The 23,560-nt window shown below is 26.3% G+C and overlaps 4 protein-coding genes across 4 annotated transcripts in view; 1 reads left to right on the plus strand and 3 right to left on the minus strand.

Moving 5' to 3' along the window:
* Positions 1-23,560, minus strand: part of LOC108773963 (dynein heavy chain 1, axonemal) — a 94,603-nt gene that overhangs the window by 43,518 nt on the left and 27,525 nt on the right.
* Positions 1-23,560, plus strand: part of LOC108774071 (thyrotropin-releasing hormone receptor) — a 31,483-nt gene that overhangs the window by 2,565 nt on the left and 5,358 nt on the right. The window lies entirely within an intron of this gene.
* Positions 15,363-16,984, minus strand: LOC108774070 (cytochrome P450 9e2-like). The gene has a single exon (XM_018540082.1). The coding sequence runs from the start codon at positions 16,982-16,984 to the stop codon at positions 15,461-15,463; it is 1,524 nt and encodes a 507-aa protein (XP_018395584.1). The 3' UTR covers positions 15,363-15,460.
* LOC108774069 (cytochrome P450 9e2-like) lies at positions 19,924-21,560 on the minus strand. The gene has a single exon (XM_018540081.1). The coding sequence runs from the start codon at positions 21,523-21,525 to the stop codon at positions 19,951-19,953; it is 1,575 nt and encodes a 524-aa protein (XP_018395583.1). The 5' UTR covers positions 21,526-21,560; the 3' UTR covers positions 19,924-19,950.

Consider the following 23,560-nt stretch of genomic DNA (forward strand, 5'->3'; position numbering starts at 1 on the left):
ACTATTTTGGACCGACGTATAAATACTCCCGCATCTTACATAACCAACCGCCATTCATCTTTACAGATCGACATGTACATTGCTTCCTGCTGTTCGTTGTTTATAATCGCGACTTGGTGTGTGTTATCGACATATTATGAATCGTGTGGAATCTACATTTTGCACGGCCATTGATATTGTTATCAGTGGGTGTATAAAGAGGCGGAAAAGATTGCTACGTATATCTCGATACATCATCCTATAAATTAGAGGCATCATTATAATCCGTGCGTAAGGAAAATATTCATTAAATATATTTTAATAAATATTTATTCAAAGATAAATTTATTGTGAGAGATATTTAGATTTTTCCTTCGCGTGAGTAAAAATATGCGCGACAAAAGATATTTATCATAAAAAGTATATTTTTTATAAAAATTATTTATATGCGTATTTTGATGTTAATTTTATTATATTTTATTAAAATAATTTTATGGAATATTCTTTTAATTTTATATATAAGTTAAACTTTATAGTAGTATAACTATGACTAAAATAAAAATATATTTGTATTCTTAATTCTGCATTCTGACTTTAATACACTAGACTCTATTAAGAGTACCATTTATATTTAGGTTAAATTAAGGTCTGTTATAATAAATATCTGTATGCAGGATTCTACTGTTTAATTTTCCATTCAGAAATATCAAAGAATGAAAATCGTTTCATATATAGACGTTCTAAAATATAATAATTAAAAATACTCGTTTCTTATAATTTAATTTAAACAGACAAGCATTTGCATGTCAACTGTTGGAATGTTGTGTAATTTGGAATTCTCGGGATGTTTAGAAAATAATAACGCGCAGTTCCGCATTCGATCAGTCATTTTAGTATGCATAACTTTGGAATTCTTACATTTGAAATAACAAACAAGGAGAAATCAATGTTCGAGCAAAGAACTTATACTTTTTATTATTGTTTTTCAAATTGTTTGTGTATATGATACGAAAGAATGAGATATAAAATTATGCATTTATTATATAAAAAATAAATATAAAGTTAATATAAATAAATATAAATATTATAAATATTTATATACATAAATATATATATTATAAATAGAAGTATTCCAGGTAGTATAGAACATTACAACGTTGTTGCAATATTGCTGGAATGTTCTATGTTAGTAACAGAAGAGAGGGAGAATTATTTATAACCATTGATTAAAGGCATACATTTTGTTACAAAGAAAAAAATTATAAAACTATTTCATAAAAATCTATTTATTCTTGAATTATATTTTCAAACAGCATAAAGAAATTTTTTATATTTAATTCTGCATACTTGATAATATACTGCGCATGATTGATAATTATTTTATTTAAATCTTTTTTAAAGAAAGAGAAAGAATAAAAAAATATTTAAAATTATTTTATTGGATGATTGCATAAGTTCGTGCCCGATTTAAAAGTAAAATGTACTAAAAGTTGAATTATCTATGTTTAGCTTCTCCGCAATCTCCTCAATTGTAATCCTTGGGTTTGTTTTTACCAAGGCACGCACAATATCGTCATCAATGCCAGAAAAACGTCCAGAGCGAGGTTGATCTTTCAAATTGAAATCACCATTTTGAAATCTGCGAAACCACTTTTTAATTGTCCGAAGAGCATGATCTAAATAAACGTTCTGAATGTTTTTTTTAGCAGTCCCAACACTCATGCCTTTCCGAAACTCGTATAACATTACATGCCGGAAATGTACCTTTTCGTTCTCCATTTTAAAAAATTTCTTTCACGCACAAATCGACTTATCTGAACGATGTCTGACGCTAAAGTGCTTCATGACATTATCACTTATTTAGAGCATACAAAAAAAAACCAAACAAAAAGACCAAAACTCTACAATAAACATAAAGTTAGTGACATCTATGAAAATCGGGCACGAACTTATGCAATCATCTAATATTATTTCTTTGATCATAAATTTTGGGACTTAGTCATTTATTAGGAAATCAGGAATTTACCATTGCTGTTAATAAACTCGTTACACATGCAAATATCGATTTTCATGTTATGATGTTTACCTACACGCTTCAGATACTCGATTACATTATAAATTTCTCGACGCAATTCAAAAGAGACTGAAACTATCATCTTTCACAGGACAGATTGAATTCTAGTGACTTATCGTTTGAGAACAAATTAATTTTAAAGTCATCGTTTCTCTTACGGAAATTAATATTGGAAGCAGAATAAAGTTTATTTTATAGCGCATAAATATAGTTTTAAGGAAGTAAAACATCGTTTTATCGAACTTGTCGAGTAAAAAGTAATGATGACAATATATATTTAATTAAATAACGCAACATGCAAATTGATTATTGATTAAAAATATTGATTTTTAACGTAATTTGATGTATAAAATAAATTTATGTTTTTTCTATGTTTATAAAAAAAGTATATATATATAAAATAATCAAAATTTGCCCCAAGTCAAAATCTGAAAACTAAATCCATAGTGTTTTTTTAATATATAATATATATATATTATATATATATATATATATATAAGAAAAATAATATTTATAATGTAGAGAAAATTATTTTTTTTTTACTAACAATAAAATACCATACAAAATACGCATGTTCAGTTTTTTTATTTGTGATCAAACTTGTATATTATATATTTGTATTCCTTTTCTGATGCATTTTACATATAGATTTCTACAAAAAACAGCTACTTTTAATAAAAAAATATTAAGATTTTAAAAATTATTCTTTGTCTAATCCAGGACTAACGACAAGATGATTGCTAGTTCCAACTTTCGTTTTTAATTTGTGTTATAAATTGTTTTATTTCTTTAATTATTTTTACTTTTATTTGATGTAATTTTATCTATTTTTGTTTATTTTTTCAATATCAAATAGTTTCATTTTACTTTTTTTATTCTAGATATATATTACATGTATATATACATAATAGAGAGAGTCCCACGTTTGTTTACAGAACGATTGCTTACAGCTTCATTTGCACACACGTATTGCATATACGGCATATACCACATTGCACATACGGCAATATTGCACACAGCACATTGCACACATGCGCAATATTACACACAGCATATTATAGTCAATATTATATTATTATAATTTATAGTATTATAGTATTACAGTTTTAAAGTATATTGTATATATAGAGACAATATTTTTTTTATATTTTATTTATTATAATACGTTATACGTAGAAAATCTATATTTAGTATTTTCATTGCGTAGATTTTTTTGTATTATATTTGAAGAGGGCTTAAATTTAAAGCTGAAACACATGTAATATTAGGTGTAGAAATTAGTTCGGACCTTTTTTTGTGTTCAAAAATGGATTTATTTCAAAACAAAATAAATGAACAGATTAATTAAAGTATTGCCACCGCTGGCTATTACTTTTTCCCATCTCTCAGGCAATTTTCAAATTCCATCTCGAAAAAATGACTCGTCTTTGGAGGCGATCATCTTTTGGAAAATGGACTAATTTGTATTATATAGAATGTTTATTACCTTTTTGACTCTTATTGCCTTTATATCACACATTGTTATTTTTTTATTATTTTCAGAAAAAAGTGCGTCATTAAACTAGTTCTTTAAAAAATACGCAGCCATAATAATTGTTGCTTAATAGCAAAGTATTTAAAATAAAAGTAAAAATATGATAAAACCGATTAAAAACAAAAAATAGAACGAGAATCATCATGGGGCCTCATTATTAATTCTGGATTAGACAGAGTAATTTAAAAAATATATATTTATTAAAAATACTATTGTGTGTGTTTGTGTGTGTATGTGTATGTGTGTGTAAGTTTGCATGTAAAATGCATCTAAAAGTAAGCGTAAATATATATATATATTTTTTATATTGAACTATCATATATATGTATATATATATATATATATATACACAAGTCTGATTGAATAGAAATAAAGAAAACCGAAATACAATGTCACGTACACAGTACGTATTTTGTATGACATTTTATTGTTATCAGCAATTTTTCCAATATTTTCTGGCATTACAAATGTTATTTTTCTTTTCTATATATGTATAAAGAAACATTGTGGAATTAGTTTTTTTTAGATTTCGGTTTATGGGAAATTTTAGCTATTTTAATATGGCCTTCTATTGCTACATAGTAATTTGTTTAAAAATAAATTGATAAGTTTTTATATAATAATAATAACAAATAATTATCAATCAATTTGCAGTATTAAATGATAATTTCTCCGTTATTCAGGAAATAATTTAAAGACAAAATAGGTTTTTAGGTATATAGTTTATTTGCAGCAAAATTTACTTCTTTTAAATTTTGGTTATAAATAATTATATTTCTATTTATAGAATGTTATCTTTATACTTCATATTCCTTTAATACTTATTATATTTACATATTACATATTACGTATACGAGTATATATTTACTACTAATATAATTCTTTCTCTCACATTCAATTTTGTGTATATTATACAATTTATATACTTCAATTATTGTGTCTGTTCGTAATTATTTTATATATTCCGTTATTGCATCTCTATTCGAAAATGCTAATATTATCTCACCTAATTTATTAAAAAAAACATTAAAAAGTATCAGTATTAAAAATAATAATAATACAATACATTGATGTGCAAATTGAAGATTCAACAAAAGAAAAAGATCGATTTAAGTCGATCAAGCCGATTGGTCGTATTGTACGATTATTTGCTTAATTATATTTTGATACAGTTTGCTATTACTACCAGCATTAATTTTATAAAAGCAAATCTTTAACATAACTATAAATGCGATATTGATTTTAAATGCAATGTTTTAATACCGTATCATGAATTGAGAGTGTTGCGAAATGCGATAAACGGAGCTCGGATGTTACAATGTGTTAATTATATCATATTTAATCACATTTTCATTTGAGTATTACTATAGAATTCTCATTCTTGTAGTTATTCTAAATGTTGGTGTCATTGCTGTATAGTTTGTAAGATTAAATGTTATACGCACATTATGAAATAAAATGTTAAATATAAAGGAAGCTGATATAATACAGAACGCGATATTCATTGTATCTTTACTGATTTGAGAAAGATGTTCTGAGATTCCTAGTTACTATTTGCAATATTGTAAGAAAGTAAAGTTACAGGTATTTAAGTAATATTAAAGAAGTTCCGTCAGCAAACTTGTACTTTTTATCGAGCGTAATATGTCGATAATTATTATATTGACTGTGTTGCTGTTTATTGTTAATTAGCTGCTACTATATCATCTTAATAGGGTAAACTTGGGTATTATGGCTATACGGATAAAATGGTCATAGGTTGTAATTTCTTTAATAATTTCTAAGTAGGGCATTTTTGTAGTCATTCTGAAAGTCTATAACTATTTTATCTATATGGTCATCTTATCCGAGTTTACTCTAACAAGAATTGAAGATAAAAAGATGTGATGATGCTATTCAAGATTATATATTAATTTATAAAGATTCAATTTTCTCGGATTATTAAATGTAATCATCTTCTAAATAATATATTATTAAAACATACACATAAAATTTAGAAATGAATAAGATGTTTTGATTTCTGATGCTTTCAGTTCTTATGTTTTCACTAGTTCTTATTTCTTATTTTTTTGTTTTAATGATACTAAATTGCATAAGTAAAATAATTTAATCTAAATTATTACAGTAGAATTTTTTTAAAAAATAGTAAGAGATGGAATAATTTATGCATTTTATATTCTTTTTTGCACGTGTTTGAGTAAATCTCATATTCTCTGAGAAATTGGAAAAAGATTAGATATATGCATTTCAATTGATGTGGATTTTTAATATTGCCTTTCTAACAAATATTGAAGAAAGAGAACAGTCTACTCTCTCTCTCTTTCTCTTTAATCAAAACTATCGTATTATTTATATCCTAGTATTAGGGTCAAAGTTCGGCGATTATGTTTTTCTCATGTCATGAATATAGAATCAATTTTCGAATACATTAATAATATTTCGAAACATTCAAATACCCTCTTTATAGATTTATTTAATATATATGATATATTTATTTAATGTTGTATAATATAATAATAGTTGAAAATTATATCAAGAATTTTCAAACAAAAATGAGAAAATGATTTGTGTTCAAGTTTAATTAATTAACAATCATGTAAGAGAAGCATAGGATTAAGAAATGTTGAATAAAAATAAGATTTTTACTTGTTTTATTAACGAATAAAATTAATGCATGTATATGTATATTGAAGTACAATTTTAACCATAAGTATAAAATATCTTTACAAATTAATGTAAACGTTTTATAATCATTGAAAAAGGAATTAAAAACAACATATATATTAAAAAATTATATTTATTTTTATAATAATTTTAATATTTTATTTGCCCTTTATTTGTTCATATTATCGTCTTTTCCAAGAAACTGTTGTAAATCAAGAATATTTTATACATATGGCCAAAGCTGTAATATGATTATATAATGATATTTTGTTAATTTAATATCTATTTACACTATACATTTCAAATCAATCAATAACTTTTTATACTCTTTCTTAATTATAGTATTTTCTATAAAATATAATATTTTTTAGATTTAAAATAAAATAGATTGTCAATAATAAGATTGGAAATAAGACCGTTGATATGAGTATATCACCTAAATACAAAAAGCAAAAAGTAAATTGTTATTTGCCAATTGCTCCTTATTATTTTTTTTAAGTTCTTACTATTTATTTTAATATTGCGCTTATTGGTTTACAGAAAAAAGTTTTTTGCAAGAAAAGCTTTTTAATTTATTGCTGGGTTTGCAAATATTTATTTACATTAAGATTAGTTTACTAATTATGTTTATCTTTCTCCTAGTCTTAATTTTAGAGTTAGAAAAGAATTAATTTAACTAAGTTTAACAAAGGTTTAATCGACATTGTATAACAAAGCAGACCTTTGATAATCAGAACGTCCATAACAACTTTGCTTTCAAAGGAATTACTTAAATTATCTGTATGTCACATACACATTATTTGCAGATAAGTTAAGCTATATATCCTTTATACCATAATATTATAACACATCTCTTTGTAATATAATAGATGTGTACATACCTATAAGACTAATTAATAATAATAATACATAATTTTTCAATTGATGAAGCGATGAATTCACATTCACAATATATGCCTGCATTTTGCATTTATCTCATCCTGTTTAAGAAAAAAATGTGAATTAAAAAAAATTCTTTATAATATTTACATCATAAGCATTTATGATCATTAATCAGTTGATGGATTAGTTATACTTATTTTATTTACAAAACGATAATAAATCAGTAAGCATTATTTAACTATCTGTTTAACATAGGTGTACTTAATAAACGCAAAATAATAATATTATAATAAAATAAAGGATTGCTTTTTGTATAAAATAAAATGCTCTGATTTTACAAATTAATAAATATTGTCTAAAACATATATATTTTTCTTTTATATTTATATTAATTCTAATAATATATATACTTGTATATATAAATTTTAGGATATAGTTAATATACAGCATTATTAGATGTAGTACTTATTTTTACAATAATATTTTTATAAATAAATATTTAATTATATATAAAAAACATATAAAATACTATATAAATATGAAGAGAGCAACGAATTAAATTAATGTCAAGTAAATTAACGAACAATTTAATTTAAACAATCATATGAACATATCTAAAAGAAAAACGATTCGACTTCGATCATTTTCAATGTTACATAAAATATATGAAGTATTATAAATTAATATATATTGTATACATTCTTTATTAAGTCAAAAAATATTCTCAATTCTATGCTTCAATCAATATTGGTGTCGCTTGTCAATAATAAAAGAAAAAGAAGTAACATGTCCATAAATATTATATAAAATTATATAAATATTATATAAATATTATTAAATATTATATAAACATTATTTTATAATAATATTTTATAAAATTATATAATAGTATTTTATGTTTTATATAATTTTAAATATTTATTTACAAAATAAAATTTAATTATGAATTAGATTTGCCATGTGTATTATTACGTTCTTTGTGACATGAAACGACTTCAAGTGCTGTGATTCGAATGTGTTCAATTTGCGTCAACCACAACGTGATTAATTCAAGTGTCGATAAATTAATTCTATATCAATAATGATACAATTGTGAGAATATTATGCGTTTCAGTATATAGCATGTATTATCAATAACATAGATCATATGACGCATTGTTTTGTACGAACAATTTATATTTACCTAAATTATTTTAAAATTACCGTAAAAAAAATTTCCAAATATTAAAATTCAACAAAATAAATAATTGATTTTTTCTAAAATGCTTGATTAAAGACAATATTTAGTTTCTATAAGCTTTTAACTTTTAAAATAAGATAGAGCAAGGTTAATTGTGCCAAGGGACAAGTTGCATGCATGAACATGCAAATTTCTTAGTAACTAAAACGCATATGGACACATTTATGTTTGTGAAAGATATAGCGCAGAATGAAGACTATATATGCCAAATATGATAATATAATCATTGAACTAGATAAACATACAACATTTTAAATTTTGATTTATCTATCATAATTATATGAAAATTTATAATAACTTTGGTAAATTGGAGTTTAGGGGAGCCATTCCCAATGACCTTGACCTTGACGTATGTTATCGAGGCCATGATCCTGAGTGGCTCTGAGGCAATTTTAACCTTCGGACCTTACTCGTTAAAAAGTTATGAACAAAAAAAGTTCAAGTAATAATAATGTCTCATTTTTGCTATCGCACGATTTTTATGATGTACTGTTGCACACGTACAACAGTTAATATTTCCATGTGAAACGACAGCTACTTATTAAAGTCAATTACTTACTTTCAAAGAATCATACTTTAAAGCTGCTTAAATTATTAAAAAAATAGCATTAAAGTTTTGTTGAGCAGAAACTTATATTCAATTTTAATTAATAAGTAAATAAATTATTGTTTACTATCAGATTTTTTCTGATTTGTGGTAAATAATATGCTTTATTAAATATGGACACAGGCGCATTTGCATATCAACATGAGAATGAAAATATGTAGAAATTTATACATAAATTTTTCTTGTACTGTATTTATATGTAACATTATTTTAATATAAATTATTTATACTTAACGTTTATATTTTAATTCGCTTTTTAGTTTTCATTTTAATTTCATCAATTACATTATTAAAATTTACGAGGTTAGTTAAATTCGCTGTTATTGATTGCGCTGATAAAAGATGCGATAGTTATCGAATATTGATGTGATAATTTATCGAATATTATATACATCAATATGCATAAAACACATTTGTAATCCATGAAATGCATTCCTATTTGTGGAAATAAATGAACATTGTACATCGAATATGTCCTCTCTTAGACTATGCATTTTGTATGAGCATGCAACGCATCAGAATGGAATTGATTACCACCGTTTTACTGGTTGTTTGAAATTTCTCTACAAAGCATTTGTATGAGAGATGATGAATAAATGTATGTATTATAGTATGTATTATACATTGTATCATTTATTTAATACAAAACAAGACATAATAAATAAAAAATAATATTTAAAAAAAGAAAATGACCTTTCTTAGAGCTCATTTACATGATACGGTCATTTATTGAATCGATCGTTATGTTGAATTGGTTTTTTACCATGTTCTACAGTGGTAATACATTATATATATATATATATATATATATATATATATATGCGTGTTCGCACGATATGTCGACCGTATGCGATAAAATTACTGAATTGGTTGAAAATGATATTCGGTTTTATCATTACACTGAAAAAATATTTATTAAATTTTAATAAATATTTTTTTAAATAGTGTCAACTAAACATTCACGTCCAATAAATAAACATTTATTTAATAAAAAGATTGTTGAAATAAGTTCTTGTACTAAGTAAATATACTTACATAATATTTATTAGTAAATATTTAGTAGGCACTATGCAACAAATGATTTATTAAAATTTAAAATATTTCTTTTTAGTGTGTAAACTGTATATGTAATTTGGTAAAACAACCGAATCGATCGTCAGTGGCATATTTTTTATAATGGATATGTTCGGGACTGCAATTCAATTCATGCTCCCACGCTCACGAGCGTGATTTGTTCCTGTTTAACTTTAATCATGGGCGTCGACTATAGTGTGGTTAATGTGGAGTACTCCACACTTAAAATTTTTTCGTGTATGGAATTTCACACTTAGAAATCCATAGAATATAAAAATTATTTCTTGATAAAATAATTAATTATATTATTTAGTATAAATATTTAATATGGCTTATTAAAAATAAAAGTTGATTAAACTAAATATGAAAAGTCGTATGTTTACAACTCGATTGGCGGTTGCCGTTTTCACGGCCCTCGATCGGTATTTTACTAGTGGAAATGTCTTTACATGCCTAAAAAAAGGATAACTTTTTAAAAGAAAATATAGCTGTGAGAGAATTGTATCAGAATACACAAAAATGATAGAACTCTTGCTTATAATTCCGGTAACATCTTGTACTGCGAAAAGATCTTTTTCAGCTCTTATGTCCATTTCCACTTTACAGGTATTAGGAGAATAAAAACCTATGTACGTTCGACAATGCTTCCTATTTTGTTAAATAGTACAGCTGTTCTGCATATTCATTCGGATGTTGTAAAAATTCTGGATATGGAAGCTGCAATGGATGAATTTATAAGTAGGAACAAACTTCGGGATTCTACATTTTCGTGTTCAACGTAGAAAAAGAAAGTGTTGCAACTGTACAAGTAATAAAAACAAACATGACAGAATTATCAAGGTGTGTGTATATGTGTGTGTGTGTGTGTGTGTGTGTGTGTGTGTGTGTATCAAAAAGTATATATGTATAAATAAATGTATGTGTTCTGAAGAAAGTACGTTGCAAATATATACATATGGAAAAAGTATGAAAATCACAACTGCCTTAAAAAAAAAACTAATAATTCCTTACAACACAGTTTGTATACACATTTTGCGAAAACCTTTTTTTTTTAGTTGTCAGTTCGCCCGCGCAAACTCCTACCTCCACACATGGTGAAATTCCAAGTCGACGTCCCTGACTTTGATAAACAATAAGAACAAAATTCCATGAATGTTGTGAATGTGAATCGGACCACAAGCAGCCCAGATGATATGGTTTTCCTTTCGATCTAGCTTTTCTACTATAGAGCGCAGCATTCCAATCGTTTGACAAAACGTCTCACAAGCAGCTAATCCGCAGTATACAATTTTGTGCTTGTATGTATGTATTGTTATTATGCAATGGAAGATATAAATACAGAACTTTTAATAAGTTTAATAAAAGAAAGATCTTGCAATATGAAATAAAACGTTAGACATTTATAAAGATAAAAGTATAAAGGAATAGGCATGTAGAAAGATACATAGATATTTTTAATATTCGGAAATATCGAAAAATTTTAATTTATCCTTCCTTATAGTTGACATGTATAATACCTAAGTGTCCGATACAACCGCAAACAATATCTTTTCAGATATCTTACTCACAACTGTATACATATATCCAATATTTTTTATTAATTATTATGACAATAGCAAGAGTAATAAATAATAGAAAAGAGAGATATTCGCACATCTAATTTTCGAGAAAGCTAATAAAATCGTGAAAGGAAAATTTAATGGGTATAGGAAAGAAAGGATGTATGACAAAATTTACAGTATTCTCTGAACGTGGCATCAGATTTGAACTAATTTATATCGATTTGGTGAAATTATCGGTGTGGAAAAAGAAAACCATATATTGTGAACAAGCTCTAACAAATAAAATGTAACACTCGGCAAATATTTCATACAACTTTATTTATAATAACGTTGTATAATAAAGTTAAAAACTCCATATAATATATATGGAGGCAATTTAATACAAATTTATGATTTTAAAAAAAATGATTGTAACAACTAATATAATAATCATATTAAAAAGACTTGATTACAAAATGTCTGTGATTTAAACACAAGTAAAAATTTAATATAAAAACGATTGCATCTATTAAAATAATTAGCGCATAATGTATTTGCTTTTTATAAAATTACTTTAATAAATGACATTAATGTAAAACTGTTGTAAAATAACTTTTTCTGCACACTTTTTATTTTGGCACACATGTACACACACACACACGCACACACACGCATTCAATCTCTCTCTTTCTCTCTCTCTCTCTCTCTCTCTCTCTCTCTCTCTCTCTCTCTCTCTCTCTCTCTTCTCTCTTAATTTTGTAGTTTTAAATGAAAAAATAAAAGCTATTAAATATGTGTCTTTTACTTAAAGTGAGTCTTATAAATTAAGAAATTATTATCTTTATTTTCTTTACGTCTATTTGATAAGCATTCAAATAGCAGTCAATAGCAACCAAATTTTCCTGCTTATTATTTTAGTCAAAAATCTTTTGCCACCATAAAAAAATTTATTGTATCTGCCTAGAATCATGAAAATTTTAATTAAAAAAAAATGTTACATTAGAATTAATAAATAATTTTTATGTTTGATTAATAATCTAATATTAGTTATGCAACATAAAAACGTGTTAAAACTTAACATAAAAAATTATTAAGTTTTCTATAAATAAATCTCCATTATTACTGATTTTATTAGTTTTAAACCTTTTATTTAAAAGCTTAAGAAATATTTTCATTATTAATAAGAGACAGCTTATCATTCTAACATGTTATTTATATAAGATATAAAAATTATTTTTTTACTGTACATTGATTAAATTTGCTTTAAGTTTGCAAAATGTCGTAAGATTATTTTATATACTTTGCTGTCACGAGATTGTTATTGATATATAAAATTTATCATTTGTATTGATTAGATTTAAAATTAATTAAAGATACATAGCTCTTACATCAGCTATATCGTCGAATGTTTTCGTGTAGAAAATATTTATTTCAAATATATATTATCAAATTATTACAAAACTAAAACGAAATCTTAGTATTAAATATCTCTTTCTAATAACATATTAATAACGTTTCTTGGACTGTATTTTGTTAATTAATGTATTTGATTTACAAACATATTCTCCAAAATAATAAAAAAAAGGATATATAGAAGTCGGACGCAGAAATTGATGCACAAAACTATATTAATAATTTAAAAAAATCAATTTAACATGTCATATGTTCGCATGGTAACATATACGATTCATTTTTTAGCTTTTTTCACACACACATGCACGCACACAGACATAGAAATACATCCTAGAAATATATTGAGTTGTACCTATATGATATGGAAATGGTTATTCACTTGCTGTGTGAATCTCTAAAACAATATATAGTAATTATAGCATATTATTCACAAGCAATTGAAAGAGTGAGGAAAAGAAAATTGATATCTCGATATTGTACACAGCGTTGCTGAATAAGAAACGCATAAAGAACATAGTTCAAACATAAGAAAAAATTGTGTCGTAACCACTCAATGTAGTAACAACAAGTAATGCATAATTTATTATGATTAATAATTGAAGATAAATGTGCATATATTCGTCATTATAGTCAATAAGTAAAAATAAAAGTGTAAACGTCGAGACAACCGATAAATATTTGCTCGAATATATTTATTTAATTAATATTATATTATACTATAAACACAGAGCGTTTTCTATATTTAACTTTGAGAAGTAAAATTAAGCAACTCTCTCTCTTTAGCTAAAAAGTTGAAAATATTTTATTCGTACTTTAGAGAGTTTATTTGTAGAGATATATTTTATCTGGCTAAACAAAAAAATTTCTATGCATTAGTTAACAATTTATTGATCCAATGTATTATTTTTAATAAATATGATAAGATACTCCATTATTCTAGACAAATGTATTAGTTATTTAATAATATTAGTTATTTAATATTATACATTAATTATACTACTGGACGTACAAGATTATAATCAAACTTTGTCTCAATTCCTTTTCTTTCTTTCTTTCTCTCTCTCTCTCTCTCTCTCTCTCTCATTTTCTCTTTTTCTTTTTCTTAAAAAGAATTATAATTTGTTTTTCTTTATTATTTATCATTTATTATATTAAAAAAAATAAAACATATTTTAACAATATATATATTAGATATTTAATTACTTATACATTATTTTAACGTACAAATACGCATTATATATATAAGTACATTACATAACTAGGAAAACATGTGTATTCAGTGTATTATATAACTTTTCAATCTTTACGTGATTAACAAATGAAGTGTTGAATAGAATTGTATAATTTATCATTTATAATCGATAATTATAAGGTGATACATTATAATAATTGAATAATAATAAAATGCTCATAATTATGATTTTGGTATACTTAATTTAAAAAATTAATCAGATTAAAACGTTTAACAACAATTTATTTGTATTATACAATAGCGCAAAGTATCCTATCATATTTTATTCTTTCTTTATGTAGATTAATTAAAAAATTTTATGTAAATTTACATTTCTTAAAAAGTGAAGTGCAATAGTAATATAGAATAATAAAATCAATATTCATTATTATTAACAAAGTTTATCTAATTTACATATAAATAAACACAATTAAAAAGGAATCGTGTGTATATATTATGTACTGATATATTATTATAATTATTGTATTTTATAAGAATTTCAAATGATAATAAATTTTACTTTGCTTTAAGAAAAAATGATACATCTATTTTAAAAATATCTTTTCTAAAACATTTAATTGCTTACATGTTTATTTGAAGAAATCCCTCGATATAATATTTAAAAGGTTAGATTATATAGGTTAGGTTTAAATATACATATTAAGTATAAATAACTTCTCCCGCAGAAAAAAAACTTTATATATGTTAACAAAAGTGTATTTAAATTTTGGCACCCAATTATTTTTTCATTAAAGTTGCTCAATCTATGTTTCGGAAGCTGTATAATAATTTGCAATTGAATTAACTACATTTTTAGTTTAATTGAATGTGACTGCTGAAAAAGTGTTCCACATATGTATTTACAATTACATATGTTTCACTATTTTTATTGCGGTACTAACGCCACTTATACAACAAGAACAATTTATAAGATTTACCGAAATAATATTGTTAGCAAGAACATAAAATTGGTTTAAAAAATTGAAATGTGAATTTGAAGTGGACAATAAATCGCTCTGCGAAGCCAGCCGCAACATTATACCGCAATATTCATAAATTGCCTAAAAAATTACAAAAAAAAGATAAATTCAAAAAGAAAATATTTCGATTATAATATTGCTCATCCCTTTATATAAATAAACAGATTATCAATAAGATCGCGGAAACTTATACACTGTTCACTGTTCACTGTTCCTCAATTTTATGTCTGTTCAATAAGCATTATGTAACAAGAGTCTTTGATTTTATCGCTCGCAATTTCAACCAAAAACCTCCGTCTGGCATCATGAGGAACATTTTCGTGTTAAATACCATAGGAATTCGAGTTTTAATGTCGGGTTCAAGATCACAACGCCGAAGTAGATAGAACAGCATGACTTTTCCTTGCATTTGGGCGAACCTGTTACCTATGCAGATTCTGGGTCCGATACCAAATGGCATATAGACCGAGTTGTCTACATCACCATTAAGGAATCTGTCTGGATCAAACTTATCTGGATGCGAATAGTACTTTGGATCACGTTGCAGACTGTAGGTTGGAAACCACACACTATCACCAGGTTTTATCGTGATTGATTTACCACCTGGAATCGCTGGTGGTAATTTGGTTTCTTTAACGCATTTTCTGTCAAGAGAAGATACTACTGGATACAATCTGAGAGTTTCATTAAATACAGCATCCAAATACTTCATGCCATTGATAGCCTCATAGGTAGGTTTGCCATTGGTTTGTCTAAGAACATCGTCGATTTCCTCTTTTAATTTTTTCTGAACATCAGGATTGACACCGATTTCGTATGTCATGAAACACATAGCTGTTGATATCGTATCAAATCCGGCGAGGAAGAAAACAAACGCTTGGGCCGTCATTTCGTTAATGTCGTACTCAGGGCCGCTATTCTTGTTCCTAGTTTCCATCATCAGTTGAATCATGTCCGGGCGAACAATTCCCTGTTCATCTCTGATTTTCACTGTAGTGGCAACAATATCTTTGAAAAAATTCTCTACCTTTGGGCCAAACATTCTCATCTTCAAAAGTTTCGCAAGTTGCGGGAAGTTTCTATGCATTAAAAACTTGAAAGCCAACCAGCTATCAAAATTGAATGCTTTCTTACCGAGTAGAAAGAACTCATTGTTTGGATGTTTAAAAGAATCCACATCAATACCGAAGGCACACGTGGCCACTGTATCGTTGGTGTATCTGGAAAGTAAGTCCTTCATGTTATACGTTTTAGCAGTTTCTACGGACTGCGTTGCCACAAAACTGGAGAAGTTCTCGGCACACTGGCAAATAAGCCCAAACATCATTTTCATCTTGCTGGATGTAAAACTGGGACTAAGAAGTTTCCTCATTTCGCGCCAGTGATCCCCTTTCAAGTTAAACAGATTTTTGCCGGCTATCGGATCAAGAATTTCGTTCACGAAGCCATGGTGATCACAGAAATGATCAAATTGCTTTACAGCAATTGTGGAAATCAAATCTGGATCACGAATAACAAACATTGGCATCATAAAATCGTAGAAGCCGAAGAATTTTGCGTCCGAGAACAGGTTATACATTCTTTGTTGAAGCTCCATAGGGCTCATACGTTGGAAAGCAAAAGGCGCCATGTTACCCAATAATGGAATCGGTCGCACATGGGGAATTTTTAATTGTTCGAAGTAAGATAATTTAAAAGATAATTTAACAAAATAATATAAGCAAATAATCGTTAAAATAGTTAGAAGTAAAGTAAAAGGCTCCATTATAAGAATTTTCTAATCGATTAGTTATAAGATGTGCGCACACCGAGTGAAAATTTATTACTGGCTGTGATTGCTGCGACATGATAAAATTAATGACATCGAATGTTGCGTAGATATGATGTGTATAAAAAAATTTTGTAAAGTCACTCTTCAACTATCTTCTTAAGATAATAATATTTTTTGTTATTCTTCACAAATATATTTGTATCAACGTTTTAATAATAATGTTACAAGATTTTGAATTTAATATATTAAATGTAATTAAAAAAGAGTAAAACCAAAATAGAGCAATTTTTTAGCAGTATTCAATATTATGTTTTTCTTTCATAATTAAACAATTTTATTTTTATATGAATGTTTATTATTTTATTTATTGTTTGTTTTTTAATATGCACTTGGCCATAAGTATATTGTACTCTCACTATTTGACGTAAATATCCTATATCTAACGAAAGATAAAAATTCAAAGTTAGTTTTATTTAAAAATAATATTTGTTTTTATAACAATTTTGTTAATCGTTACTTTTATTCTTTTTTTTCTATTTCAAGAAAATGCAATAAAATATACAAAAGTACTTTATATTATATAACAAGAGAAATGATCAAAGAATATATGTGAAAATATATTATTGTGCTTTATAGGAGAGACCGATGCTTGTTGTCACAAAAGGCAAGTTGATTCCAGTTATGTATTTATGGCAAAGAAAACAATGGAAAAGTTACCGTATAGTAAAATATGTTTTTCATAATATCTTTACTCTAAGTTTTATTTTAATCAAATAAGTATTCCAACAAAAAGGGGGAAATATTTAATTGAAGAGGAGACATAATTTTATGAGCGTTTCATAATTTTGTATTAATGTTTTTCAGTTTGAGAAATTAAGTAAATGTAAGATATGTATTATTAGTTAAAGAATATTTCTGTTATAATATATATTAATTTTTACACGGCATGTTGAAAAATAACAGTAATTTGTTATAATATAATGATTAAAATTAGACTTATGTAGGGATAGGGTATGTTCGTTTATATTTTAGGAAAAATTAGTTAGACTTGCAGTACCACGCGCGTGTGAATTTTTAGTTATAACTCAACTCTGATAAAATATATTATATTTAATATTGTCACGTTATATTTAATATAGTCACGTGATCAAAATTGATGAATAGCAAGCCCACAACACTTGACGCTCGTATATAAAGATACCGTTTAGTCAAAGAAAAGTAACCAACAATAATCGACTATGATTGATCAATTTTCTACGATTTAAGACTCTACTACTGCTACGATTTTTATTGTAGATCACGTATAAATTACGATTAAGCAGAGAGAGTGCAGGAGTGAATTAATAAAAGTGGATGGATAATTGTATAGATCGAAGCATAATAATTGTTCAAGTTGGCCGTTGTCAGAATTAAAAATAAATTTAATTAAATTAAGTAATTGTTATATACTTTTATCAAAAATTATAATTTTATTTCTTTATTTTTTAACGGTCTTCTTGTTTACAATATTGCGTCTTTTTATAATAATAATATCACAAAATTTTGAAATCAATATATCAAATATGTATATCTAAAAGTGAGATTAAAACAGATCAAGTTAATTTTTTTCTGCAGTAATAACGTTATCTAAACGTGTTTATATTTAATAATTAAATAATTTTATTTTTTATATTAATTTTTATTTATTATTTATTCTTTAATTTACATTTAAAAGATACAATGTTTATCAAGGAATACACATTTGCATTTTGTTCTCTATTTTTATTACTATTTCTTTTTTTATTAATTAAAAACGGATCAGTTTATTCTAAAGGCAACTCACATCGCGATATATATCTATTATAATATGTATTAACAATTTGTCAAACTATAAGGAGAAGTTGATTACACAATGCTGAATGCAACAAATTCGTATTTTACTTACTACAAAGAATAAAATACAGACTCATTTCTAGTATAAAAATATAGAGAAAAATTCTTTTTATCATGTTACATTTTATTATATTACATTTTAATCATTGGGTGTTTAAAAAATCTTGAAATTGTGAAAATTCTGTCTATGAACTTAGTTCCTCCAATATATGGTTAAGACTGTAAATTGTTGATGCACAACAACATCTAATTTTGCTGACATAAAAATTAAAAATCTTATTTTAAATTGTAATTAATAATAATAATTTCTCATTTTAAGCCGACTTTTTATTGAGAGAGATATCAGAGAGAGATAAATTTATCTTAAAAATTCGATTGAATTTAAAAATACTGCTATAGTTATTAAATCTACAATGTTTAAATCAGTCACATATATATCTGTTTGTAAAATATAATGCATAATAAATTGTAAATTGATAATAATTTGAATAAATTGATTACCTACTATTTTTTATACATTCAGTCTAAGAAATTCGCTAAACTAAAACATTTAATACCAATTTATTTGTATTATTTAATATTATTTCGTATCCTATTATACATGACTTAAATTTTCTATACATATGTAGATGTTATTATTGTAATTTAAAGACCTAACATGAGTTGCACTTTATTTAAACATGTAGTACAAGATTAACAAAATAATGCAAAACATCAATATCTATTATTAAATACAAATTTATTTAATTTGCATATATGCACACACACGCGCGCGCGCGCGCACGACACGCATACATATCTACAAGTGAAGACAACAAAAAAATAATTGTATATTTATACTAATAGTATTAGAATTATTATGTTTTTTGTAATAACATTTTTAATATTGAAAATTTTTCACTTTACTTTGTGCGTAAAAAGTAATAATACATAATTAAAATAAAAACATTTCTAAAACTTTTCTTATTTAATTAACGAAAAGCTAAATGTTTCTAAATGTTTAAAAAAACTTTCATTATAATTTAAATAATCAACATTAAGTATACAATTTTATGCTTGAAACAAGTTACGAGTATAAATATATACTATTACTGTCCCTCAATTTTGTGCTCGTTTGATAAACATGGTACAACAGGAGTTTTCGATTTTCTCGCTCGTAATTTCATCCAAAAACCTCCATCCGGCAATAAAGTTAGTGTTTTCTTGCTCAACATCATTGGAATTCTAGTTTTAACGTCAGGTTCAATATCGCAATGCCAAAGCAAATAGAACATCACGATTTTTATTTCCATTAGAGCGAATCTATTACCTATGCAGATTCTAGGTCCAACACCAAATGGCATGTAGACCGAGTTGTCTACATCACCATTAAGGAATCTGTCTGGATCAAACTTATTTGGATTCTGATAGAATTTTGAATCACGATGCAGAGAGAAAGTTGGAAACCATATGCGATCTCCAGGCTTTACCATGATCGGTTTGTCACCCGGAGTCGCTGGTGGTAATTCGGTCTCTTTAACACATTTTCTGTCAAGAAAATGTGCTATTGGATACAGCCTTTGAGTTTCATTTACTACAGCGTCCAAATACTTCATGCGATTAATAGCTTCGTAGGTAGGTTTGCCGTTGGTTTGTCTGACAACATCGTCGATTTCTTCTCTCAATTTTTTCTGAACATCAGGATTGACGCCGATTTCGTGCGTCACAAAACACATAGCTAATGATACCGTATCAAATCCAGCGAGAAAGAAAACGAATGCTTGAGCGGTCATTTCATTGATGTCAAATTTAGGTCCACTATCATCGTTCCTGGTCTCCATCATCAATTGAATCATGTCTGGACGAACAATTCCCTGTTCATCTCTGGCCTTCACTGTGGTGGTAACGACATTTTTGAAAAAATTCTCTACTCTTGGACCAAACATTCTTATCTTAAGGAGTTTTGCAACTTCTGGGAAGTTAAGATGCAGTTGAAACTTGAAAGCCATCCAGCCTTCAAATTTTAATTTATTGCCAAGTAAGAAAAATTCGTTGTTTGGATTTTTAAAAGAATCCACATCGATACCGAAAGCACACGTAGCTATTGTATCGTTAGTGTATCTGGACAGTAAGTCTTTTATATCATATGTTTTGGCAGATCCTCCAGATTGCGTTATCACAAAATTGGTTAAGTTCTCGGCGCATTGACACATAAGTCCAAACATCATCTTCATCTTGCTGGATGTGAAACTGGGACTAAGAAGTTTCCTCATTTCGCGCCAGTGATCCCCTGTCAGGTTAAACAGATTTTTGCCGGCTATTGGATCAAGAATTTCGTTTACGAAGCCATGGTGATCACAGAAATTATCAAACTGTTTTATAGCGATTGTGGAAATCAAATCTGGGTCACGAATAACGATAATTGGTGTTAAAAAATCATAGAGGCCGAAGAATTTTGCGTCCGGGAAGAGGTTATACATTTTTTGTTGAAGCTCCATATGGGTTATACGTCGAAAAACAAAGGGTGCCATATTACCCAATAATGGAATCGGTTGCACATGGGGAATTTTCAGTTGCTCGAAGTAAGATAGTTTAAAAGATTTGAAAGATAATTTACTTAAAAGAAAATAATATAAGCAAATAATCGTTGTTAAAATAGTCAGAATTAAAGTAAAAGGCTCCATCGTGACAAAGATTTTCGCACTGTATTATAACAAAAGAAAATGTGTCCTATTATTTTGTTTTCTGATTGTTCACAGACAGTTTTCGTTTTATATTAATGGAACGATGTTCACACTAGATTGTTAAAATAGTGTCAATGTAATACAGGGAGAAGAAACACAAAATTACTGATTACTGTTATAATAGTTTTGTCAATTTTGTTAGAGCTTTTATCCAACTAGAAATAGAAACGGTTAACTCTCAGTGGCAATGAGATGCATGCACCATGAGTGACGTTCTACTACTGACTGCTACGCATACGCCACGATAAAATTAATATTAAAAGAGCGCAGATATGAAGTCATGAAACCACTTTATCTACTCTGTGAGATGACAGTGCGTTTCTTTGTTTTTTATAAACATGTTCGCATCAATTTGAGATTGTGTCGCTTCTTTTTTAATGAATTAAGTTCATTGGCATTTATTTTAGCAATTCCATTGATTAACGTTTTTAATAAATTAACTAAGTATTAAATGCATAATTATGTTCAAAGTTTGAAATTGGAATAATATTTCTATATGTATTTTAAATACACGCATATATATTTACACACTCAAATACAATATATGACTTTTAAACTTTAATACTTTTTAATAAACAGATGCAATATTTTCTTTTAATAATTTATAATCTTTATGTATATCTCCAGTTCAATATGTATAAAATAAGAAAAACACAATAAGAGATTATTTTTTCTTTTGCTTTATTCTTTATATAATTTTTTTTAGTGTATTTACAGATTTTATCTCATAATTTAAAACATAAAACATCCCAACAATTCATATTCTTTTATTTTTATTAGCGTTTTTTCCAAGAAAATGCAATAATTTTGAATGTACTGTGTACTACTGTCCAAAGCTGCACAAGTTACAAAACTGTACCATAAATATTTTTTATTTCATCAGAACGTATTTGCCTATAAAATTTTTATTTTTTTTTTATTATATCAATGTTTATTTTCTTTTCTTTATCACCATTTTAATCCACCAATATAAATAAATAGTTCTAAAAGAGGTCATTATAATTTAATATTATTGGATTCAAATTAAAAATATGTGTCTTTAGTACACATGTTTTTCTAAATAAAATGTTAATATCGACGATATTATACATTATCAATTGACTATATTTATCGTGAATATTGACTATATTTTTATTGGTGTGTAGGATTGCTCTTTATTAAACGAATTGGAGTTAAGTGAGTTGAAGGTTAACAGATGATATATGGGTCTTTTATTGATTTATAAGATGTCCAATAAAAATCGTGGTCAAATTGAGGAAGATACTAAGTGCCTTCTATTTAGTGACACAAGTCAACACAAATATTATTCTATCTTTATTATAATACTTATGAAATGTCGATAAATGTATAGAAAGCACTCAATTTCTTGCGTCAAGATGAAAGGTATAGAATATTCAAGTGAAAGGTATAAAATAATTGTTTAGATTGGCTACGTAATTTTTTAGAAAAAATTTTGATTAAAATAATGCAATTATTAATTAGACGCATATTATATATATATATATATATACATTTGATATGCTTAAATATTAATTATATATTTATTAATTAAAAGAAATTAGTAGGGATCAAAAGATTACCAAATGATAAACTGAATATAGCTATTTTGACTACATATCGAAACGAATTTTTATTTTTATAGAATATCGTGAAACTAGAATACGATTAAATTCTGATTTAATATTGACATAGTCGTTTTCCGCAACGAATATTTTGATAGTATGCTGGCACTATGTAATTAAATTTTAACTTTTGTATACTTGCTAGTATGGAACTTTTATTCAAATCTACAAACACTCACAAATATAGTTACATGTTATCGATGTTTCTGGGAAATAAAGTCATTTTGACAAGAAAATTTATCAAAGTGGATAGAGGTTCGCAATTAAGGACACAGCATTCTATTAGAGAAATGTGATAATGATGAAAATGGTGATTTGAAAAATGAGTAGGTACTCATATAACGTATTACTAT

Source organism: Cyphomyrmex costatus, unplaced genomic scaffold (assembly GCF_001594065.2).
Source record: "Cyphomyrmex costatus isolate MS0001 unplaced genomic scaffold, Ccosl1.0 scaffold23, whole genome shotgun sequence".
In the NCBI taxonomy this organism is placed as follows: Eukaryota; Metazoa; Arthropoda; class Insecta; order Hymenoptera; family Formicidae; genus Cyphomyrmex; species Cyphomyrmex costatus.

Bases quoted from the DNA above. Each gene is read 5' to 3' on its own strand.
- LOC108774070 (XM_018540082.1), bottom strand. From the start codon at position 16,984: ATGGAGCCTTTTACTTTACTTCTAACTATTTTAACGATTATTTGCTTA.
- LOC108774069 (XM_018540081.1), bottom strand. From the start codon at position 21,525: ATGGAGCCTTTTACTTTAATTCTGACTATTTTAACAACGATTATTTGC.